The 18732-nt window shown below is 42.4% G+C and overlaps 1 protein-coding gene across 5 annotated transcripts in view; it reads left to right on the top strand.

The window, feature by feature from the left end:
- The window catches only part of PPP1R12B (protein phosphatase 1 regulatory subunit 12B), a 145353-nt gene that overhangs the window by 53532 nt on the left and 73089 nt on the right, over nt 1–18732 (top strand). For 4 of the 5 annotated variants that reach the window (XR_010916859.1, XR_010916860.1, XM_067531427.1 and 1 more), the window contains exons 11-14: nt 155–237; nt 2224–2349; nt 5904–6089; nt 6737–6922. Coding sequence is in view for 2 of the 5 variants with exons in the window: in XM_067531427.1 (XP_067387528.1) it covers nt 155–237; nt 2224–2349; nt 5904–6089; nt 6737–6922 (581 nt within the window). In the remaining 3 variants the exon portion in view is untranslated. Of the gene's footprint in view, nt 1–154; nt 238–2223; nt 2350–5903; nt 6090–6736; nt 6923–18095; nt 18135–18732 lie in introns of those variants that run through there. The other variant, XR_010916861.1, reaches the window with a different exon arrangement.

Genomic DNA, 18732 nt, shown 5'->3' with positions numbered 1-18732 from the left:
AACTGGCAATTTTTGAAAAATTAAAAATGGACTCATCTCTCTCCAAGAATAGAAAGACTATAATTCAGAGGTGTTGCTGAATGCCAGTGAAGGTACAATTTCCATGTGGAATATTCTTGATCTTGAAATACTTGTTTCTGTTTTTTTAATTCAGGATAAGGACAGCAAAAACTACTTTGCCCCAATAGCCCCTAGAAGACTAAGCAGTACGGGTGACATAGAAGAAAAGGAAAACAGGTAGGACTTTGACTCTGAGTTAAAAGCTCAGATTTTATCCTGGTGAAAATTCTGCTGGAATTCAATCCTTGGAAATGCCTTTCTCCTTTTTTTGTGCTCATGCTTCATACTTTTCACTCATCACGCTCAAATGCAGAGGTGTTTGAAATGTCTAAAAATCTGGCAACATTTTATGAAAAGTTAATTTTAATAAGCCCTACCCTCAGTAGGCGATAGTATCTGCTCCCTAAACACTTAAATTCTGAAAGTGTGCCAATAATCTAAAATATGTGACATGCTGAAAATGATTATTATACACACATCTATAGCATCCATTGCAATACTATGCAGGTGCTGCCTTGTCCTCTAAAATGAGTCTCAATTTGAACTTTAGCTGAGACCCCTGCTTATTGTACTATAACTTGCTTAAATGTCATTCCCCTCCATCCCAGGTGTTTTTGTCCACTGCTTGCTTCTTGGTGTAGCTCAAGTTTGTGAACTCTTCGGTGCAGTGACTCTGCTGTGTATCTGTATAGTGCCTAGTACGATGGGACCCCAATCGTTGTTTGGCTGCCCGTAGCTGCTGCTGCAACATGAAAATCGGAGCAGTATCTGTCTCATAACATGATTTGGGGAAATGCTGCCTCCAGTGGGTTCCTTGCAATGTGATCTAATGGCAGCAAGATTTGAGCTTAGCTTGATTTCTAGAGCCAGCATGAACTATAATTGTTGTGAAACAGTTACACCAAATAGGCTCTGAGAAACAATTTCACGGAATTATAGATTCTCTGCGGTTGTTGCATCCTGCCTGCCGTGCTCTAGCTTTAATCTCAAACTGCCCCCATTATTTCGATTTTAGCAGACAATCTGTGTTTGAAATTACAGGAGGGATGACTGATAAGGCTGAGTGGTTTTTGAACGGTGCGTCAGACTGTGTGGTGTACCCAGCTGATTGCTGTTAAGTGTCCCTTGCTTTTTAAGATGGAGAATGAAAAGGATAAGGCTAAATTACATTACCAGATTGTATCACACAGTACACTGTGGCTACTGGTTTTTCCAGTACTTTTTTCTTTTAACACAAGCCAAATCGTGCTTCATGGAATCCACTAGAGGCTCAAAGTAGAACAGCGTGAATGGCTTGAAATCAAATTGAAAAACAATTGAAAGCTCTGAAGCATGTTAGCTAATGTTACAAATAGGGTTTGATTCTTATAACTGGCAAAAGGGAAATGGCCAGCGAACAAGACACTTCCAGCGTGGGAGTAAGAGACTTCAGCTCAGATTCTGAACTCCCATTACCCTGCTCCTTCACACTTTCATACTAATGGGGGCATTCGTTTTATTTGTTTCTGAATCATGACACACAGTTGTAGGCGCTGCTAAATGTTTATACTTGCTGCTCATGGCTCCTAAGCAAATAGCAGCCTAAGACTTACCATATTGGCTCAGACCATTGGTCCATGGCCTGGTATCCTGTCTCTGGCAGCGACCAGTCCTTGATGTCTCTGAAGATATAAAGTACCCTCCCAGACATGCAGCTACTGCACTTGACCAGTTGTTGTGCAGTGCTATGTAGTGTGGCGGGGGGAGCAGGAAAAGAGGCAGGGAGAGCAAGATCCCCCTAGGTAATGGCATTATCTAATGAATTAAGTGATTTTCTGTAAACAGTTTGAATTCGGATTAAGTGCCTGTGGTCAGAGACCTTGTGTTAGTGTGTGCAAAACACCATGCACTCTTGTGACATTAAATATGTAATAAATACTTGGCAATGTCTAGAGCTAATTTTTAAGGCAAATAACTAATCAAAATGGCCCTGTTATCCCTGTGGTGAATCAGCACTGTGGCTGGAAAAGGGTGTGCAATGCCTGAATGTGCAGGGCTCTTCGCTTTTGCCACTGGCTGTTGAGACTCCAGCACTTATCTTCGTGCTTGGCAGTGTGATAAACCAAGACTACTTGGCTCCAGAGTCTTTCTAAACTGCCATAGTGCTCTCTCCTGCCTCAACAGAGAATCTGCTGTTAACCTGGTGCGGAGTGGCTCCTACACCCGGCAGCCGTGGAGGGATGAACCAAAGGGAAACGAAGCCCCCCAGATTGGTGCACCTTCCACCTACGTATCTACCTACCTGAAAAGGTACAACCTGTAACGTTTTAAATAAGTTGCTTATTGAGCAAAACTGAAATCCTTAACATGCCATCCTGGCTTTTGAATGGTTGCTTTCTTTCTCATTGCTACATTGGTGTGGCTGGCCTTGGTGTCCTCACTGCTTTCCCACACCCAGCAGCAAAAATCAAGGTCTGCTTAGCTTTTTCATTAGAAACCGTGTCTTCTGAGACTTATGTTCTCATTGATTTTTTTTTTAATTGTTGTGCTAAACTTTAAATACTGCATTCACATCATTCAGATGCAAACATTTCCACAAATTATACTGGTATAGTTGTGTTAGACCACTAAAAACAAAAATCATCTGAAGCCTAAGGTGAAGGAATGGAATTGTAAAATGCCACCCCATGGGGTACTAAACAGGAAGTTAGGGTAGCCCATCTCTAATGGTGTTGCACATTCAACTTTGGATAACAAAGTATCCAAAAATAACCTGGCACATTCCTGTTTCCCTTCTCTTCTGTCTGTGTTGCTTCTCTTAAGTCCAAGGCCAGCAGCTGGAGAAGAATATCTGGGCTCCAAAGTTCATGAGCGTTAACAGCTGTACTTGTGGGGAATGTGACTGGTATCCAAAATCAACCAACCATAGTGCATTTCTTCTGGCAGCAGAAAAAATAGTTTTTGTGCAGGTGCATGTGCCACTCTACATCGGCAACTGCTACTTGCTGGTGGGATGGGGAAGCAGAGTCAGGAAAGAAAGTTGCTTTGCATGTTGCTTTCCTCAGTTGGCCCTGTCCCTTACCATTTTGGAAGGGAGAGGTACACCTTCCTTGGAAGTTAGCTGCTATTGGCTGCTCTGGGACTAAATGGACCAATGACCTGCTCTGTTATGACAAGCTTTACATTCTAGAGTTGCCTTGTGTCAGTTGGGAGAGGGAGGAAACTTGCTCCTAGTGAAGGGGGACAGTGAGCTAGGGGAGGCCACTTCACCCCGAACTTGCCTTGTGAAATGCCAGGCCTACTCATAAGTGTGTCTGCATAAAACTTCAGCCTGTAAAACCATCACTGATCATTAGTGCAAGGGAAGTGAAGTTTAAGATTTTAGTTGAGGCTTTTGCCAAGTGCTGGATCCCCAAACTGAATAATTTGTCCTTAATGTGAAGTATAGGGGGCGAAGGAGATTCTTGTGAATGTTAACACATTACTCACATTCTAGTATTTAGGGGATGATGGAAAAGTTCAGCCTTTTCATAGGATAAGGTTATCTAGCTGCTGAGCAATGGAAGTTATTCATACAAAAGGAGAAGCAGCTGGATGTTTTCAAAGCAGGAGACGTTTCTCCTGAGGCAGTGTTCCGTTCCAACGACTTTACATCTATCCTGGCATCTGATGTTACCAGTCCATGATGTGTGCCTTGTCTCTCACTTGACAGTCAGACAGGTGGGAGCTGGTTACATCTGCAGATTTTGACTTCTGCAGTCAGATTTGTATCTTACACAAAACATAGATGCTGTCACCTTAGCTGAGAGGGTTCAGGTCAGTAACATTATTGAACAATCTCAATTCTGCTGAGATATTAAAATTGTCTTGCTTTGTGTCTCAGCTAATTCAAAATCAGACTTACAAGTAATATTTACCTAACCCGCACCATGCTGCCATGATTAAACTTGGAGGCACTAGCTGAAGCTTTGTCTAGTACTAACTACTTCTGGAATTGCACAGTCAAGTTATTTTCTGTGAAATGCCTCGTTTAAGCATTCATGTGAAAGGATAATATCTTTACATAGTAGGAATAACATGCAACTGTGTGGTTGCAAAAAACAAAGTGATGATGTGCTCCTCTTATGCAGTAAGAGTAAACTTGTGATCAGTTTGTATAATAGTCTCAAACTTCCTTCCATAGTAAAGTACAGATAAATGTTAGCTATTTATAGCTTATGTATGAAGTGTTAAAGATCTGTAAGTCATGAAAGATTCTAGTCTCATACACCAGCATGTATCATGAGGAAGGGAACCTTGACTTCCTGGTGCTAAAAGTGACTCTGGTCTAAATAGGTCTACAGTCTAAATATGACTGTAAAAATCCATTCCCTGTATCTTAGGATGTGCCTTTAAAATGGACATGCCGTACTCTGAAATAGTTAATGGAAAAAGCTCCACAGTTTTTCAGTATGGTTTAATGAGGAGTACAAGACTGCTCCATGTTTGAGACTTCAGTTTTCTTCTTAACCTCTGCGTTTCCCATAAACATGTAGCTTTAATTAATCGCAAACTCATTCAAACTGTATAAATGCTCATCTATGTTTACAAATGGACCCACAGTGGACACCAGCTATCAACAATGGGTGCCCCTGTGTAAGTTTTGAAAATGGCTTTCCTGCTAATGTGGAGGGGACAGCTGTTTTTAGTACTGTTGCAGAAGGTGTTCTTTAGACTTGGCAAATGACGATAAGAATATTTCTCAATGATGCTAAAAGTGTCATCCCTCCCCCCCGTCCCCAGAACACCCCAAGTGCGCGAACTAGTGGTGAAACAATTCAGCACCCTTGGCAGACAACCAACCATAACACTTCCATTTTTGAGTGTAGACTGGCTATAAAGGTCTAGTTCAGGTCATTTGTTGATACTAGAACATGCAAGAATTAACATAACAAATCAAACAAATCTAGCATCTTTTTGACAGCATGGACATTCTTAACCCAAACAGTTGTTTTGCAAAGTTGGAAACAGGGTCTTATGTTGGGCAGTGTCAGACAAACTAAATAGATATACCTTCCTTGGGTTAAGTGAGTTGAGCCTCTCTTATTTGTCTCCACCTTTCCCCAATGTTTGAGAACGCTACTGGTCATGCCAGTGGTGCTGCTTCAGGTGGGATCAGGATTTTCCTTGGTTTTGCCTGTTCTCTGAACTTCCCTGATTCACTTCCATTCCATTGTGCTCTCCCCTGGACTTACAGAGCAGGCCCATCATTGCATCATTTATGTAAGTTCAGAGTGTGATCTTCAATGATCTCTGAATGTTCTAATGCCACAGTCTCCAAACTGTGGGTCATGACCCCAAGTGGGGTCGTTTCATCAGCAGATGGGGTCACAGCTATCCCGAGCGTGCAGAGGATGCCATTTTACAAAATGGCCTCCCCGCACAGCGTGACCTCACATGCACCATATGCATGAGGTCATGTTGCATGGAGGATGCTATTTTGCTCCACAAAACGGTGCCCTCCATGCAGCATGATGTTGCACAGACCGTATATGTGTGAGGTCATGCATTCCAGAGGACGCTATTTTGTAAAGCAAAATGGCATCCTCCTTGTGGTGTGACCTTGCATGTACAGTGCATGTGAGGTCACACTGCATGGAGGACACCATTTTTAAACATCAATTTCCATGCTGTCTGGGGTAGTGGGAAACAACATATCTGAAAATGGGGTCATGCAGGGAAAATGTTTGGGAACTGCTCTACTGTCTCTTGCATTCATTTTGCTGAGATGTAAAATGTTCCCCTTCCAGTTTACCTAAGGGCTTGTGATGGTCCGCAACTGGTTAGCCATGCTCTGAAGGGAGTGATCTTGTGATGTTTTACAGTGCTTCATTTGGTAGAAGTAGTGACCTCAACAGTCCCTACATTTCAGCCAATCGTAATACATCTCCTGCTACCTCACCCACTACCATTGGTTCATCTACCTCATTGGGCACCCAGTGGCAACCTGCCTCTTCCTGTCCTACATCTGTTAGTGCGAACACTACTGCATCAATCCGCCAGTATACCAGGTAAGGGCTCAGGGCTCATTCAGCGAATGCTGTAGAATGCTAATGTCCTTAACTGGCTCACAGTTTTAGGGTTGGAGATTCTGAATTCTTAAACAGATTGAAAATTAGTTCCATTATATAATGAACTCCTGCACAGTGAGTGCTGATGAGGCATTTCAGGTGAAAAAGTGTGTATATTGTGTTCAGGGTGTTTTAACAATGCATATACAGTTAAGATTGCATAAACAACATTAGCTGTGTCACTTCCTGAGTTGTGATTAACCATGCATCCTTATTTTTCTAGGCAGCTCTTTTTTACAGAATGTGCAATTTCTAGGGCCCCTGAGGTTTTTTTTGAATTGCAAGAGCTTAGTCCATCTCTTCTCCTGCTTACTGACCAGTTAAATTCCCTCAAATTTTCCAGTCACTTGTACAACCATCAGTAGTGATATCAGGACTATTTCGTCTTATGGCTTATTCTTCTAAACATCCTTAAAAATGCCATTCTTATGAATACAATGGCATAATGGAATTTCATAACTGGGATAGAGAATGGGGAAAACAAAAATTGTATTGTTCCTAGCTTATAATATTTCCTTGAAGGTATCGTATCTCTAAGACAATCAAGTTCACATGCTTTCTATTCCATTATGTCTTGTATGTTTCAGAGCTCCATATAGGCAACAAACTGACTCTGCTGTAGAAAAAAATACAGAAAGCATCTCTGCTAGCACTCCACTAGGTGTAATCACAAATCGCGCTGTTTTCAGCACTGCCAATGGTGTTACAACTGCCAATGCCATGTCAACTACTGGAATGGATTCCTCAACTGGAGAAGCCAGGGAGCGAAGAAGGTTAGTGATCAAAGTGGTGGCACACTTCATCTGCGGTGTGTGCAGAGAAGAGTTTATAGAACCATTCTCTTTGGGTGGTGCTTGGTGTTTCATAAGCTAGTGTCCTTACCTTCCATTTTTGAAGTTTTGCATTAAATCCTCTAAGTCACAGGTGAAAATGAGTTTGGTTTGAGATTTATCACTCTGCCCTCTTGATGTGCCTCAACCTTGCTATTCAGGCACCACTTCCTGGGGTGAGGAATTAGAAGATTTCAGTGTCTTTGGCCTTTCTTCAGAGACAAATGCTGATGCCTGTTACAGTGGTGGTGTGTGATCTGGATACAGCTCTATAGTGAACTCTGCTCTAAGATATGTTCATTCCACAAAACACAGAGCAATAACAGCTTGCAGTTACAATCACAACAACCTAGACCTGGGTGCGGGAGGAGGAAGAAAGGGAATAACTAAGCAGAAGCTGAATTCTGGTGTGGTCGCTAGACAGTCGGTGTTGCTCTAGGAGTAGCAGCATTTAAAAAACTGCTGCAAGCATGAGGCTGGTGTTGCCTATTTTCTTATCACATGGAATTATTTTAAGATTGGAAGGAAATAAGGCTGGTGTAGCCAGTTTCAGATTATTTTACCCAGGGTTTTAAAACCCAAAGTGGTAACTAAACTGTTTCACTCCAGGCAGTGTCAGGAATAAATCAATGGGAACACAGCACTTCTGACTGATGAAAGATGGATAGAAACAAGTGCACTTATCTAAAACTATTTATTAGATTTAAGCACACACAGACATAAGCAACAGATTTGGAACATCCCAGATAACTACCTAAAATCTGAGATGGTATCGAGAAATTAACAGCAGGTCAATGATGGCCAGTTGCTTCCCTGTCATGGAGTAAAGTATGATGAAAAAGTTTCTCAGGATAGCATCAGAGAATGGCTCCAAACTACACACTGTTTTTATAACTAAAATACATAGCTCATAGTGACCGCTACTGAGTCATCGCTTCTCCTAATTTCAATAAACTATTTCAAACATTCCTAACAATCTTAGCCGTAATAAGCTTCTATATCAAAAGTGCCCAAATTCAAAGTTTCCATCCACTTATTTTTTTCTCATAATTCGTTGACTTTTTTCTCCGCTCCTCCAATTCTGATTGCAGAAACTACAAGCTTGTAGCTAGTATTTGACCTTGCCTCCAAAAGTCCTGCTTGTCCAAATTAATCCTAACTATATGGTGGTCTGTTTTATTAATGAATGGTGACTGAATGCAGATGCAATGTGGCTGCAATTAGCTTGATCAAATTCTGGAGTAATACAACCCTCAATTCGGGGAAACAGTGCAAAGTAAGATTTTCTGTACCAAAAAAAAAAAAAGAGAGAGAGAGAGAGAAGTGTAGAACATCAAATGAGCAGCATTCCTTCATGTAAACCAATTAAACAGTGGCACTAAGTCAAGTAAACATTAATAAAAAGGCACAATGCTGATTTGTATATTTCTAATTGTCAGCCTGGTTCTGACAAGTTAGCAATTACTGTCAATGGGAGAAAAATGTTTAAACAATTGACTCTTGTAAGCTAAATCATAATGGTTTTCCCTCAAATTCCCAGCCCTCCTGAGTGGAGATGGCTCTATGCCAGGTTTGATGCTTGTCCAAAAATGAAGGAGGGGAAAGGATTATAATGAAAATTGTTAAATTCTTAGTGACGGTCTGTGGCACTTCATGGTGCCACCCATTCTGTGTTTAGCCACAAGACCATCCATGAAAGAGCCAATAATAACCTCTTCCCTCATCCTGCTCTTTGCTTCAGTGAAGGGGAGGCAGAAGGCACTTGCACTCTAAGCCATCAGTTCCTCTATGGCTCCTGCAATAGAGCTCTGGAGGTGCGCCGAGCTGTATGGGAGGGTAATACTACAATAAGCAAAATTGTAGAGGGTCCAGACTCCCCACAGGAGATGCAAACACACCTCAGGCTCCTGGCTCTCTTCAGAGAACTATTTTTCCTTTCTAGTATTAGACTATAATTTTGGCATTTACGATTAAAATAAAACTATTTCAGTTGCACTTTTCTGCTCCTCCTTTTGGCTAATTCATTAACTGCACAGCTTCCATTCTCCTGAGAGATTTGAATACTTCCAGTTTGAATTTGATCCTGTTGGGTTCAGGGAACTTCAGTTCCATAGGTATAGCATAGAGCTTGTGATTCAAAGAGCAGAAATGGCCAGGTTAAAGGACCTTCCAGTTCTGAGAGTAGAAATAAAGTCCATACATGATAGATAAAATTTTGAGCCTGACATTTTTCTTCCCATCCCTGGAGATGCTAAACTCTCATAAATTGAATTTAGGGATGGTGATGTACCTCTCTTCTTAAAATCCTATAACTTTAACTTAAATGCCTTTAACTTTCATTTGCAGTAAAAAATATTGCGGGACAGTTTTTAGGATCTCTGCAGTGTGTCTGTTTTCATTTGCCACCTGTGTGCAGTTGTGCACGTTTGTAGTTTAAAAAAACGCAATCAGTTTCTTAATGAGTGTCAGCCTCTATATTAGACATAGCAACTGCCTCTGGGGTATCTAGAAGTGAAGTCCACTACTTCCAGAATATATTTCTCCTCTACGTTGGCCAAGGCATAGGCCCAACAATATCCATTGCCACCCTTAAAAAAAAAAAAAAAAAAAAAAAAAAAAAAAAACCCTCCTGGATTACAGGTAAGGAATGTAGGGGAGACTTGCTCTGACCTCTTCCGCTTCTGACCTAAGGCACTGGATCTGCAGTAATCCTTCACCTCATTCTGAATGTTTGGCCAATAAAAATTCTTCTTTAACCTCTCACATGTCCTCTCTGACCCTAAGGATGTGTTTGCCCTGCTGTAAAACACACGCAGCTGATCTGTGTCAGCTGACCCGGCTCCTGGGGCTCAGACTGCAGGACTATAACATTGTGAGGGGGAGGGTGCCAGAACCCAGGCTCCAATCGGAGTCCCCAGGAGTCTGTCAGCTAACACAGGCCAGTTGCAGGTGTGGTGATGGTGTGGTGCAGACATGCCCTAAGTGACCTGAAAAAGGTCGGTTGTAGGCAAACAATATTTCATCCACACAAAGTTTAGCAGGCACAATCAGTTGTTTATAAGGCTCCCCAGGACTTCTTTGGGATCCCACTGAAGATGATTACCTATAGGCTGTCCAGAGGGGTCTGCTGCGAATTCCTCGCTTTTGCCAGCCCTGATAGTTGTCTGAGGTATGAGGAGTGACTCCTCTTGTCCCACTCCAAGGGACACTACCCTGCTCTGCTGAATAGGGATTTCAGCGTTGCCTCCCCCCTCAGCTGCTTTCCGTCCTTAGTTTATTTCTGGGACTACAGAGCCATATTCCTTTTCACTGAGTTGTTTTAACCGCTTTGGACACACAGTATGTCATTACCAATTAACACATCTGCTAGAATGCTATCCAGTATATCAACATTTAAAGTACATTTTAGATCTTCCTTTTCTAAATGTATTTTTGCTAAAGGAACAGTGGTTGTTTCATACTTTCTCAGTGCAAGGAGTTTTACATTTTCCCCAGGGAGAATATTGGTTTCCCTAACCAGGTTTTATCTGAACAAAGAAATCTGGCCACTAGTCTCTCTCCAACCTTCGCATGTCTTGGCATTTACCTTGGCACCTTTAATATTAACCTCCCAATGAATCTGACCTTATAAAATTCACTGGCGTCCCCTCAGGAACCCCATAGATCCTGAGTCTAAGTTAGTTGCATTCACCTAGATTGGCATTGGGCTTCCCCATCTTTGGGGAATGTACTTCTCATGTGCTTAGTGGAGCCACAAGAGTAACACTTCTGTGGACCATCTTCCTGTGATAGAGACCTGCAATTGTGATTATGCAAAAGGGATCCATTCTGGGGTTGAGTGCTTAAGCCCCTCCTTTACCCTGGGCTTTTGTCCTTCCCTCGGTGGTTTTTGCTCACTGGATGACCTGGCTTGTAACTGGGAATCAGCAAGATCCATGACCTTTTGTACAGTGTCTTAAGGATTTATCCCAAATGATTGCTCTGGGAAACCTTTGCAACACAGCTTTTTAAAGTTCATTATATTTCAAAGTCTCTTTGATGTCAACCTCATTAAATACTTGTAATGCTCTCCCCAAGAGTTCGGAGGTAAGCATGGGAACCCTCTTGTTTTCTGGATCTTTTGCAGTCCATCTATTCTTTCAAAAGTGGTGAGATATTCAATGCAATCCATCTCTCTGTATGCAGTGCCCAGTTTGTCCCAATTGGGTGACTTTGGGAAGGAGTGTCATCCACTGCATGAGGGCCTCCTCCAGTAGTTGCCATATATCGATATTATGCTGGTATCGCTTCTTTCTCTTTTTGCTGTAGTTTGAGCTGAAAGGTTTCCCACTGCAGTTTTTCTCTCTCCAGCTGTATCCGTTCTGGGTTCAGTTGTAGGCTTGGAGGTCGGTTTCCACCCGTCTCTGCAGCTTCTAAGCCCTCATGTGCACTTGGGGAACTTGGCTACCCTTTGTGGTGCCAGTCATAGTTCATGAGAAGGGTTTTCAAATCATCTCTTTTTTCCTGCAGAAAACAATGAGTGATCTGCAACAACTCTTCTAACTGCTTTCTGGTGGGCTTAGCATATGCATCTTTGCTCATCCTGCCTTTTCTGCTGTTCTGTTCCCTGATTTTTTCCTTTGCTATAGTGCATTTAACCAAAATAAACAGAAAAACAATAACTTCTTTGTCTGTTCGCAACCTTTTCACATGTGAACCTCAGTCTAATTTACTGGTACTTGGGAATGTGATCTTTAGCTAACCAGCAAACTGTAAATCCTCCCAGTTTCACCGATGTGTTGGTTCCACATGCCACCCAGGACTGTGAGTTACCTTGTGACCCTCCTTGCCTCAGTGAGAGAGATCAACTTGGTTGTACTTAATTGGTCGTCAGCTCCCTGACAACACTGTGCTAGCCAGTCTGCTAGCCACCCAGACCATCTCCTCTGGGCTGTGCTAGCCCTTGCTTTGCTTTGTAAGTAATAAGGTATACCCAAGCCCTTCTGAAAACATCGCAGCCCAGCACCGAATCCTCACAGAGATTGCAACGTTTGCTGTCCCCAAAGGGAACAGTATGTACATCAGCTTGTTTGATTCAGTTGAGGAAACACACTATAATACCACAGCACTGAGATGTATTTAATGCAAATAAGTTTTTATTAACCAAGAACAGAGATTCAAATGAATAGTGAGGAAGAATATTGGAAACGGAATGGTTGCCCATATAAAGCAAAATGTAGAACACGGTTCTAGGTCTACACTTATTAAGGGTTACCTTTCTTCTTTTGTAAAGTAGATTTTCTTTCAAAGTTTCTCTGACAGGGTTGCTAGTTTTCAGTCAAAATCATGATCCAAGTTTCCATGAACAGACCTCCACACCCTTCAAAGAGTTTCCTCAGTAAATGAATGCCGGAATGGCTTTTTGCTTCTCATTATAGTCCCTCAAATTGATTGTTTTGATAAAAGGCAGTTGACCCTCTTCTTTCAGATGTTGTATGCTGTCTAAGACCATATCTTATCAGTTCGTATTTAGATGTTGCTTTGTAACAATAAGGGCTGAAGCTTATGTTTGAAGAAAATGACAGCTTACAATTTGCAAAATCTGAATCTTTCGGTGGCCAGACTGGACCATTGAGCGAGCTGGACTCTGCCCTCAGGTGGGAGTTAGGCACCAACTAGCTAGACCAAGTTAAGCTAATTATCCAAGTGGAATCTTAGCCATAGTCACTTGCAGCTACACAGTCTTCAAATTCTTCCCCATTAGCTTGCATAGAATGCTTTGTAATGCTGTGATTACCATGAATGTTCCATTGTGGGATATTGTTGAGACCGTTCAAAATGGCTTTGTGCTGATTTGACAGTACTGCAGTGCATGTTGGGCAGAGAAATCTGCCCAGATGTTTGAGCGATTGGAATTAGACAGGGAAGACTAAAAGGTTAACTTCATTTCAAAATCAATTTACATAAATAATGTAGGGTCCTTTTAGGTGCCTTGCGTTTTTGTTAGTGAGCCATCTTTTAAATCTGTTAACTGTAGAAAGGAGAAACCCCCAAATCCTTGCCCTATCTCCACTCGCTGCATATTCAGACGCAGTATTTTCATTGATGCATTGCTCTAGTGGGTTCAAGATGCCTCATTTATTAACGTGAAGTCTCATGACAGCAGGGATACCGGAAGAGTGACTGATGGTAGGTTTCTGGGAATTGCAGAAGCTGATGGGGTCACCTAAGTGGAGAAGTATTGATTGGCAAAGAAATCAGTTTGTTAAAAATGGAAAATGGCAAACAGTTGTCAGGGAAGCACTGTATGGATTTCAGCTTCCAATGGCAGCTGTCACAATAGCATTCTGGTCTGGTTCAGTGTTTCCAAAGCTCCAAGTTCCTCTTAGCAACAATAACAAATAAACAAGCCCACCGGCTAATATTAGAACATTGAGATGCTTCCATAACGTATGGCCTTAAACTGTCTGAACAAAGATTAAAGTGAAATGCTGTGTTAGGTTTAGGGGGAATGACTGGAAAAGTGGTCTGGGATGCTCTTTTTCTCCATTGCAGGAGGCACATCCTCTATCTTGGATGCTGGCTTGCTCTTCTGTCTCTTGCTGTGTCTTTGCTGCTGCATTCTGGCTACCAAAATGTGATTGGCAAATGCTGCATAATCACTTAAGTATCACAGATCCTGCTTCTTATCTTTAAAAGCTCATGAATCCATGTGGAGATTATCCTGTGCAGTTGGAATATGCCATACCAAACTGCTGCCTGTGTCCTGTAAGATGCTTGGATGTTGTCAAGACAAATGGCTGATTTTTATATACTTACACATAATATACAGCTATACATATGCTAGTCTCCTCTTAATTCTGCTGCAACATTCTGTCGCTGAGGCTGCTAGCTGGGAAGATGCGCTGCATTCTGTGCTGCTGTAGCATTTTTGCCAGCTGATTTTTCATGGAATTAGAGAAGCTGGAGATGGAGAACACCTGTTAGGCTATCTAGATGATTTCCTGCCAAAGCAGGATTGCTCCCTATTGTGAAATCTTTGTCCAATCTAGGCCAAACTGTGTAAATCAAATTCTCTAAAAGGCATCAATTACAGGTTTATGGAAGCAGTATATAGAAATCTCACATCCAAGTCCTTCCCCTCCATATGCAAGGCTAATAGATGGCCCCTCCTGGGTTTGTGCTCTATGCTACGGATGGTAAGGTCTCCCAGAGCTGTCCTATCACAATCGCAGGCATGATGATGGTCAGGTGATTGTTTTTCTGAGGTGCTATGATGACCCTTACTGCCTGTGAGAGATCTTTACACTGCTGAGAGGATGTTCCTTCTGCTGCTGTCACAATGATTTCTCTCAACCGTTACCAGCTTTTTGATCACTTTTTTTTCCTAAGCAACTGTATCCTCCCCTTCACTGCAGTCCTCACTGCCCCTCACAGCCTTACCATGCATTTAGTGTCACAAGCAGTGGCCATATTCTCCCCATTCCCCACCAGTTTAAATGCAGACCACTTGTTGCGAGTCCAGTTACTATTGTCCCTTGCAGATGGACGTGACTTTCTGGAAGATCTTGGCAATCCTGATTAGCTGACACATTTGTCTGGTATTGCTGTGAGATGTCAGATGCCAGAACAAGCCTCTCAGAGGTCTGGACTTGCGCCTTCCCTCAAGCAGGGCTGATTCAGATGAGATTGCTAACTTTCAGCCACAGGGGGCCACAGCTGTCCAAGGACGGGCTGAAAAGCTAGTGGGGAATGGACCACTTGTGGTGAAGTGCCATGTGTGCTGCAAGATACGAGTTTCCCCTAGGATTTTTTTTTAAAAGGATCACGGAACAACTCCCTTGTCGACAGTAGAAAAGTCTTGCTGGCCTAGCTATACTGGCAAACCCTCCTAGTATGACACAGGTAATGCCAGCATAAAAGTAGTTCTGCTGGCATAGCTTGTACATAGGGCTTCTGATTTTCAGTTTCAACTGATGAACACCGATAAAATACCCTGATTAAAAAATAACAATGAAATCAGTGTTTATCCAAAAAACACTGGGAGTGGTTACTTGTATCTAAGGCCTTGTCTACACGGAGCAGTGATGTGTGCTATGGGGGTGTGATTTCTAAAGTATGCTAATGTGTTGCATGTTAATTGGTCCATGTAGATCCTCCTGGTGTGCACGAAAGTTTCCCTAGTGTGCTTTAATGTAGTGCTGATTGAAACAGTGCTACATTAAATGGCTCTAGGGAACATTACAAAGGTTACTTATTACAGTACATCCTATTGTAATGAGTAATGCATATAATACATTACTCATTACAGTATATACAAAGGGCCTAAAAACGCCCTGATTTGGAACATCTACATAAAACTCAAATTGCTGAAAATAACCCCCGAAAATGAAATGAATAAACCTTAAAAACCAGAAGCCCCATGTACACAGTTCCCCAAGAGACAAGCCATACCAGCAAAAGCACTTCAGTGCTGGTATAACTACATCTACACTAAAGCTTATACAAGCACAGCTCTGTTGATTACACATGACTTTTTTTTTTTTTATAAGCAGCATAGCTTTTCTGGTATAAGTGTGGACCAGGCCTTTGCACTTCTGATAACGATAGTAGCTTAAAGGGACATCTCTGAAGTTGAAGTCTCATCGGTTTATGCAAGAATTAGGAGTAGTTTAGTTTAGTTTAGTGCTTGTCTCTCCCCAGCTCCCCTGCCAGTTTTTGTTGGCTTTTACAATCAGTCTCCTATTTTTAACATAATTTTCTCCCCGGTGTGCCTGTGTGAAAGATCCATCTAAATGAGGGAAGGTGCTGAGTGCTCAGGGCAAGCTGTTAGTGTATAATCAGTTTCAGGCAAATGGTTGGTTTCCCTTTATGTTTTAAATAAGTGTTGCAGTGCTTTACTGAAGACACTACCTGTGCTGACAGGAGAACCCATCCTCAGAGGCAGTAGCTAGGTTGACAGGCGAATTCTCCCATTGACCTATCGCTGTCTACACCAGGGGTTAGGTCTGTTTAACTGTCACTCAAGAGGGTGGATTTTCACACCCCTGAGAGACATTGTTATACCAACTTAATTTTTTAGTGTAGACCAGACCTAAATTGCAGGATTAGTGCAAATAAAAGTGTTGGGCCAGTGTCTTTCAGGGCTCTGGGGGGAAAAGTCTGGCATTGTTTTCTCCCTCCTATTCAAACATCACACCTTGCTATTTAGAGGGAGTGCGAGTACCTTAAATAGACTTTTCTCAAGTGGCTGAAGAAAGTTGACTGACGCTGGGTAAACCTCTTTGGCAAATACCTTCTCTTTCCGCCTTTCCTTTAATTCCAAAGAGTTCCAGGGATCCATTTGCTAATTAAAGCAGCATGTAGATAGCTAAGAAAGTTCTGTAGTATATATTAACTGAACCCAACGCTGTTAGAAGAGCAGATTTTGGCAAGGCCATTTTATCTTGTCTTGTCCAGAGTCAGAACACAGTGATTCTTCTAGCAGAAGCATGGATGCCTGGCATGGCTGTTCACCTTTCGTGTTATTTTCAAGAACCACCTGCAAAGCAGCATGGGAACCTGGTCTCCAGAGGATTAGATTAGAAAAATGTTTTTCAATTGTTATTTTAATATGTCAATCCAGAATGGACACTAGAACAAACCAGGAGTGTCTCCACACTAACATTTGAGTGCCTTTCCTATACCAGGTGTTTCAGATGTTAAGAACTTCGGTTCAATTAAATAATTTTTGGTGCATGTTAATTTTATCATTTCCATGGATTGCAAGTTTTAACACACATGGTCTCCACATTGTGGACTTCCACTTCTTAAAGTCTCACTACTCAATCTAAACCGGTGGCTTTTAAAGTTTTTGAGCTGAGCCCCCAGTTGAGTTGCAATTTTTGGTTGTGCTGTCCCTCCCCGCAACCCAGAGAAAAATAAACGCATTCGAAAGTACGCTTGATAGCCTGCTCATAAACCGAACAGAGACCGTAACACAACCTTCATTACATTGCCTACACTTGTAAGTTTCAAACACACGGATACTTACCAATAGCATAGCCAAGGCTTCCTCAGCAGTGAGCTGCGTCTACACCGCTAGGGCAGGACCTATACCTGCCTCTCTGCCCTTCCCCCCCTCTGCTTTTCATGGTGGGGAAAGGCATGTGTGGTGATCTCTGTGGGCAGAACCAGCTCTGGGTGCAGAGACTACCAGGAGCAGAAACTTGGTGCAGCCACGGCAGATGTTAACACTGACCCACAGCCTGGGTGTCCTGCTGAAATGAGTTGGGGTGGAGGTGTCGTGTCCCCCCCCCCTGTGGGGGCTGATTCGGGCCCTGCTGTGCAGGGCCGGCATGAGGCACCTGCCATCACCGCTCACCCCTGGAACATTCCTTCCCACCCGCCTAAGGGGGCGTACCCCCCAGTTTGAAAACTCCTGATCTAAAGCACTTCAATTGTCTGAATCTCCTTTGTTCTTGTAGAAGTTAGTCAGGGCCTTAGACACTGCTTGAACAGAATGAATAGGGTATATTTGTTTAATTAGAAGGGAGAGATTTTTCCTCATGCAACACACTGGGTAAGCAAAGACAGCAACAAGTTAAAAGGTCTCCCTGCACTTAGTGAGTAATCGTCCAGCACCTGCTGTTGAAAGCTTTTATCTGCCCTGTTCTTACAGTTAATCTCGTTCAGATAAAGTTGTCCCTTTTTTAAAAAAGCTGCTAGTGCCGGTGGGGTGACGTGGAAGAGGCAGGAATTCTTTTGGCTCTCTGATTTTCCATGTTCAGAAGAGGAGAGATTGTTTTTGCTGTATGGGAAATCGGGCTGCGTTTGTATTTGGGAAAGGTCGAGGTGAGGGGTGGGGTGTCACTGTTATCAAGAGCTTGGCTTCCTACACACAGAGCAAGCAGGTGTACTACTAGGCTTTCAGCTCCTGGATTGATTTGCTCCCGAGTGTTCAAGGTGGGGATCTTATTTGGCACTCACGTCCTGCATTTTCATTCCTGATGAAGAAAGTGGAATTTGGATGGATAAGCCCAGGCTGTGGGCTGGCCTGCTGACCTAAAGGTCACCTCCATGGCTTTTTAGCACCTGCAGGGATCTAGAGGAATGTGCGAGAGAACTAAGTAGCTCAAGTGATCTCTGAACTGCTTAGAAGGAACTGCAATAAGGGACAGAACGGCACAAGCCGCAGGTAAAACTGCCTTTCACATCTAGATTTTTGCATCCAAAGTATGTTCTCTTTTACCGCTCTTCCTTACTAATCAAAGGCATTGGTGTGTCGCGTTTGTTCAGTGTACTTGACAGTGAGATTGTCTGAGTGTGTGGTGTACATTCAGGGTTCTTTCTCTAAATGTATGTCTGATTGATTATTCATGAAACTATGTAGTGTGGGTAACTGAGAACTAATTCAACTTAAAAACATGGGCCATTTGTTAAATTTGCCTTTACTCCATAGCAGCTGACGGTGGATGCTGCAGGCTGAGTTGTGAATCAAGTAAGTTAGCCGTTGTGGAGTTTTGATTGACCAACTTTTGCATAAGCTGCAGCAATAAAGGCTAGGTCGCTTCCGTTCATCGTGGTAGGAATTATTTTTACCAGAAGCCCTGTAGCATTTAATATTGAGTATCTTCAGCATAAAACTAAAGGCCTGGAGTATGATAAAGGATGCCGTCTTAGCTGTTCAGTGTATGTAAATCTGTTACAGGTTATAGAAAATATTGCTAATATTACCAAATGTAAATGAGATTCTGACCATTGAGCTCTGGTTGGTTAACCTTTTGCAAATATTC

This window comes from Emydura macquarii, unplaced genomic scaffold (assembly GCF_026122565.2).
Source record: "Emydura macquarii macquarii isolate MOO-44397 ecotype Brisbane River unplaced genomic scaffold, CSIRO-AGI_Emac_v2 contig_3220, whole genome shotgun sequence".
Taxonomy (NCBI): Eukaryota; Metazoa; Chordata; order Testudines; family Chelidae; genus Emydura; species Emydura macquarii.
This window is presented reverse-complemented; position numbering and strand designations above follow the sequence as displayed.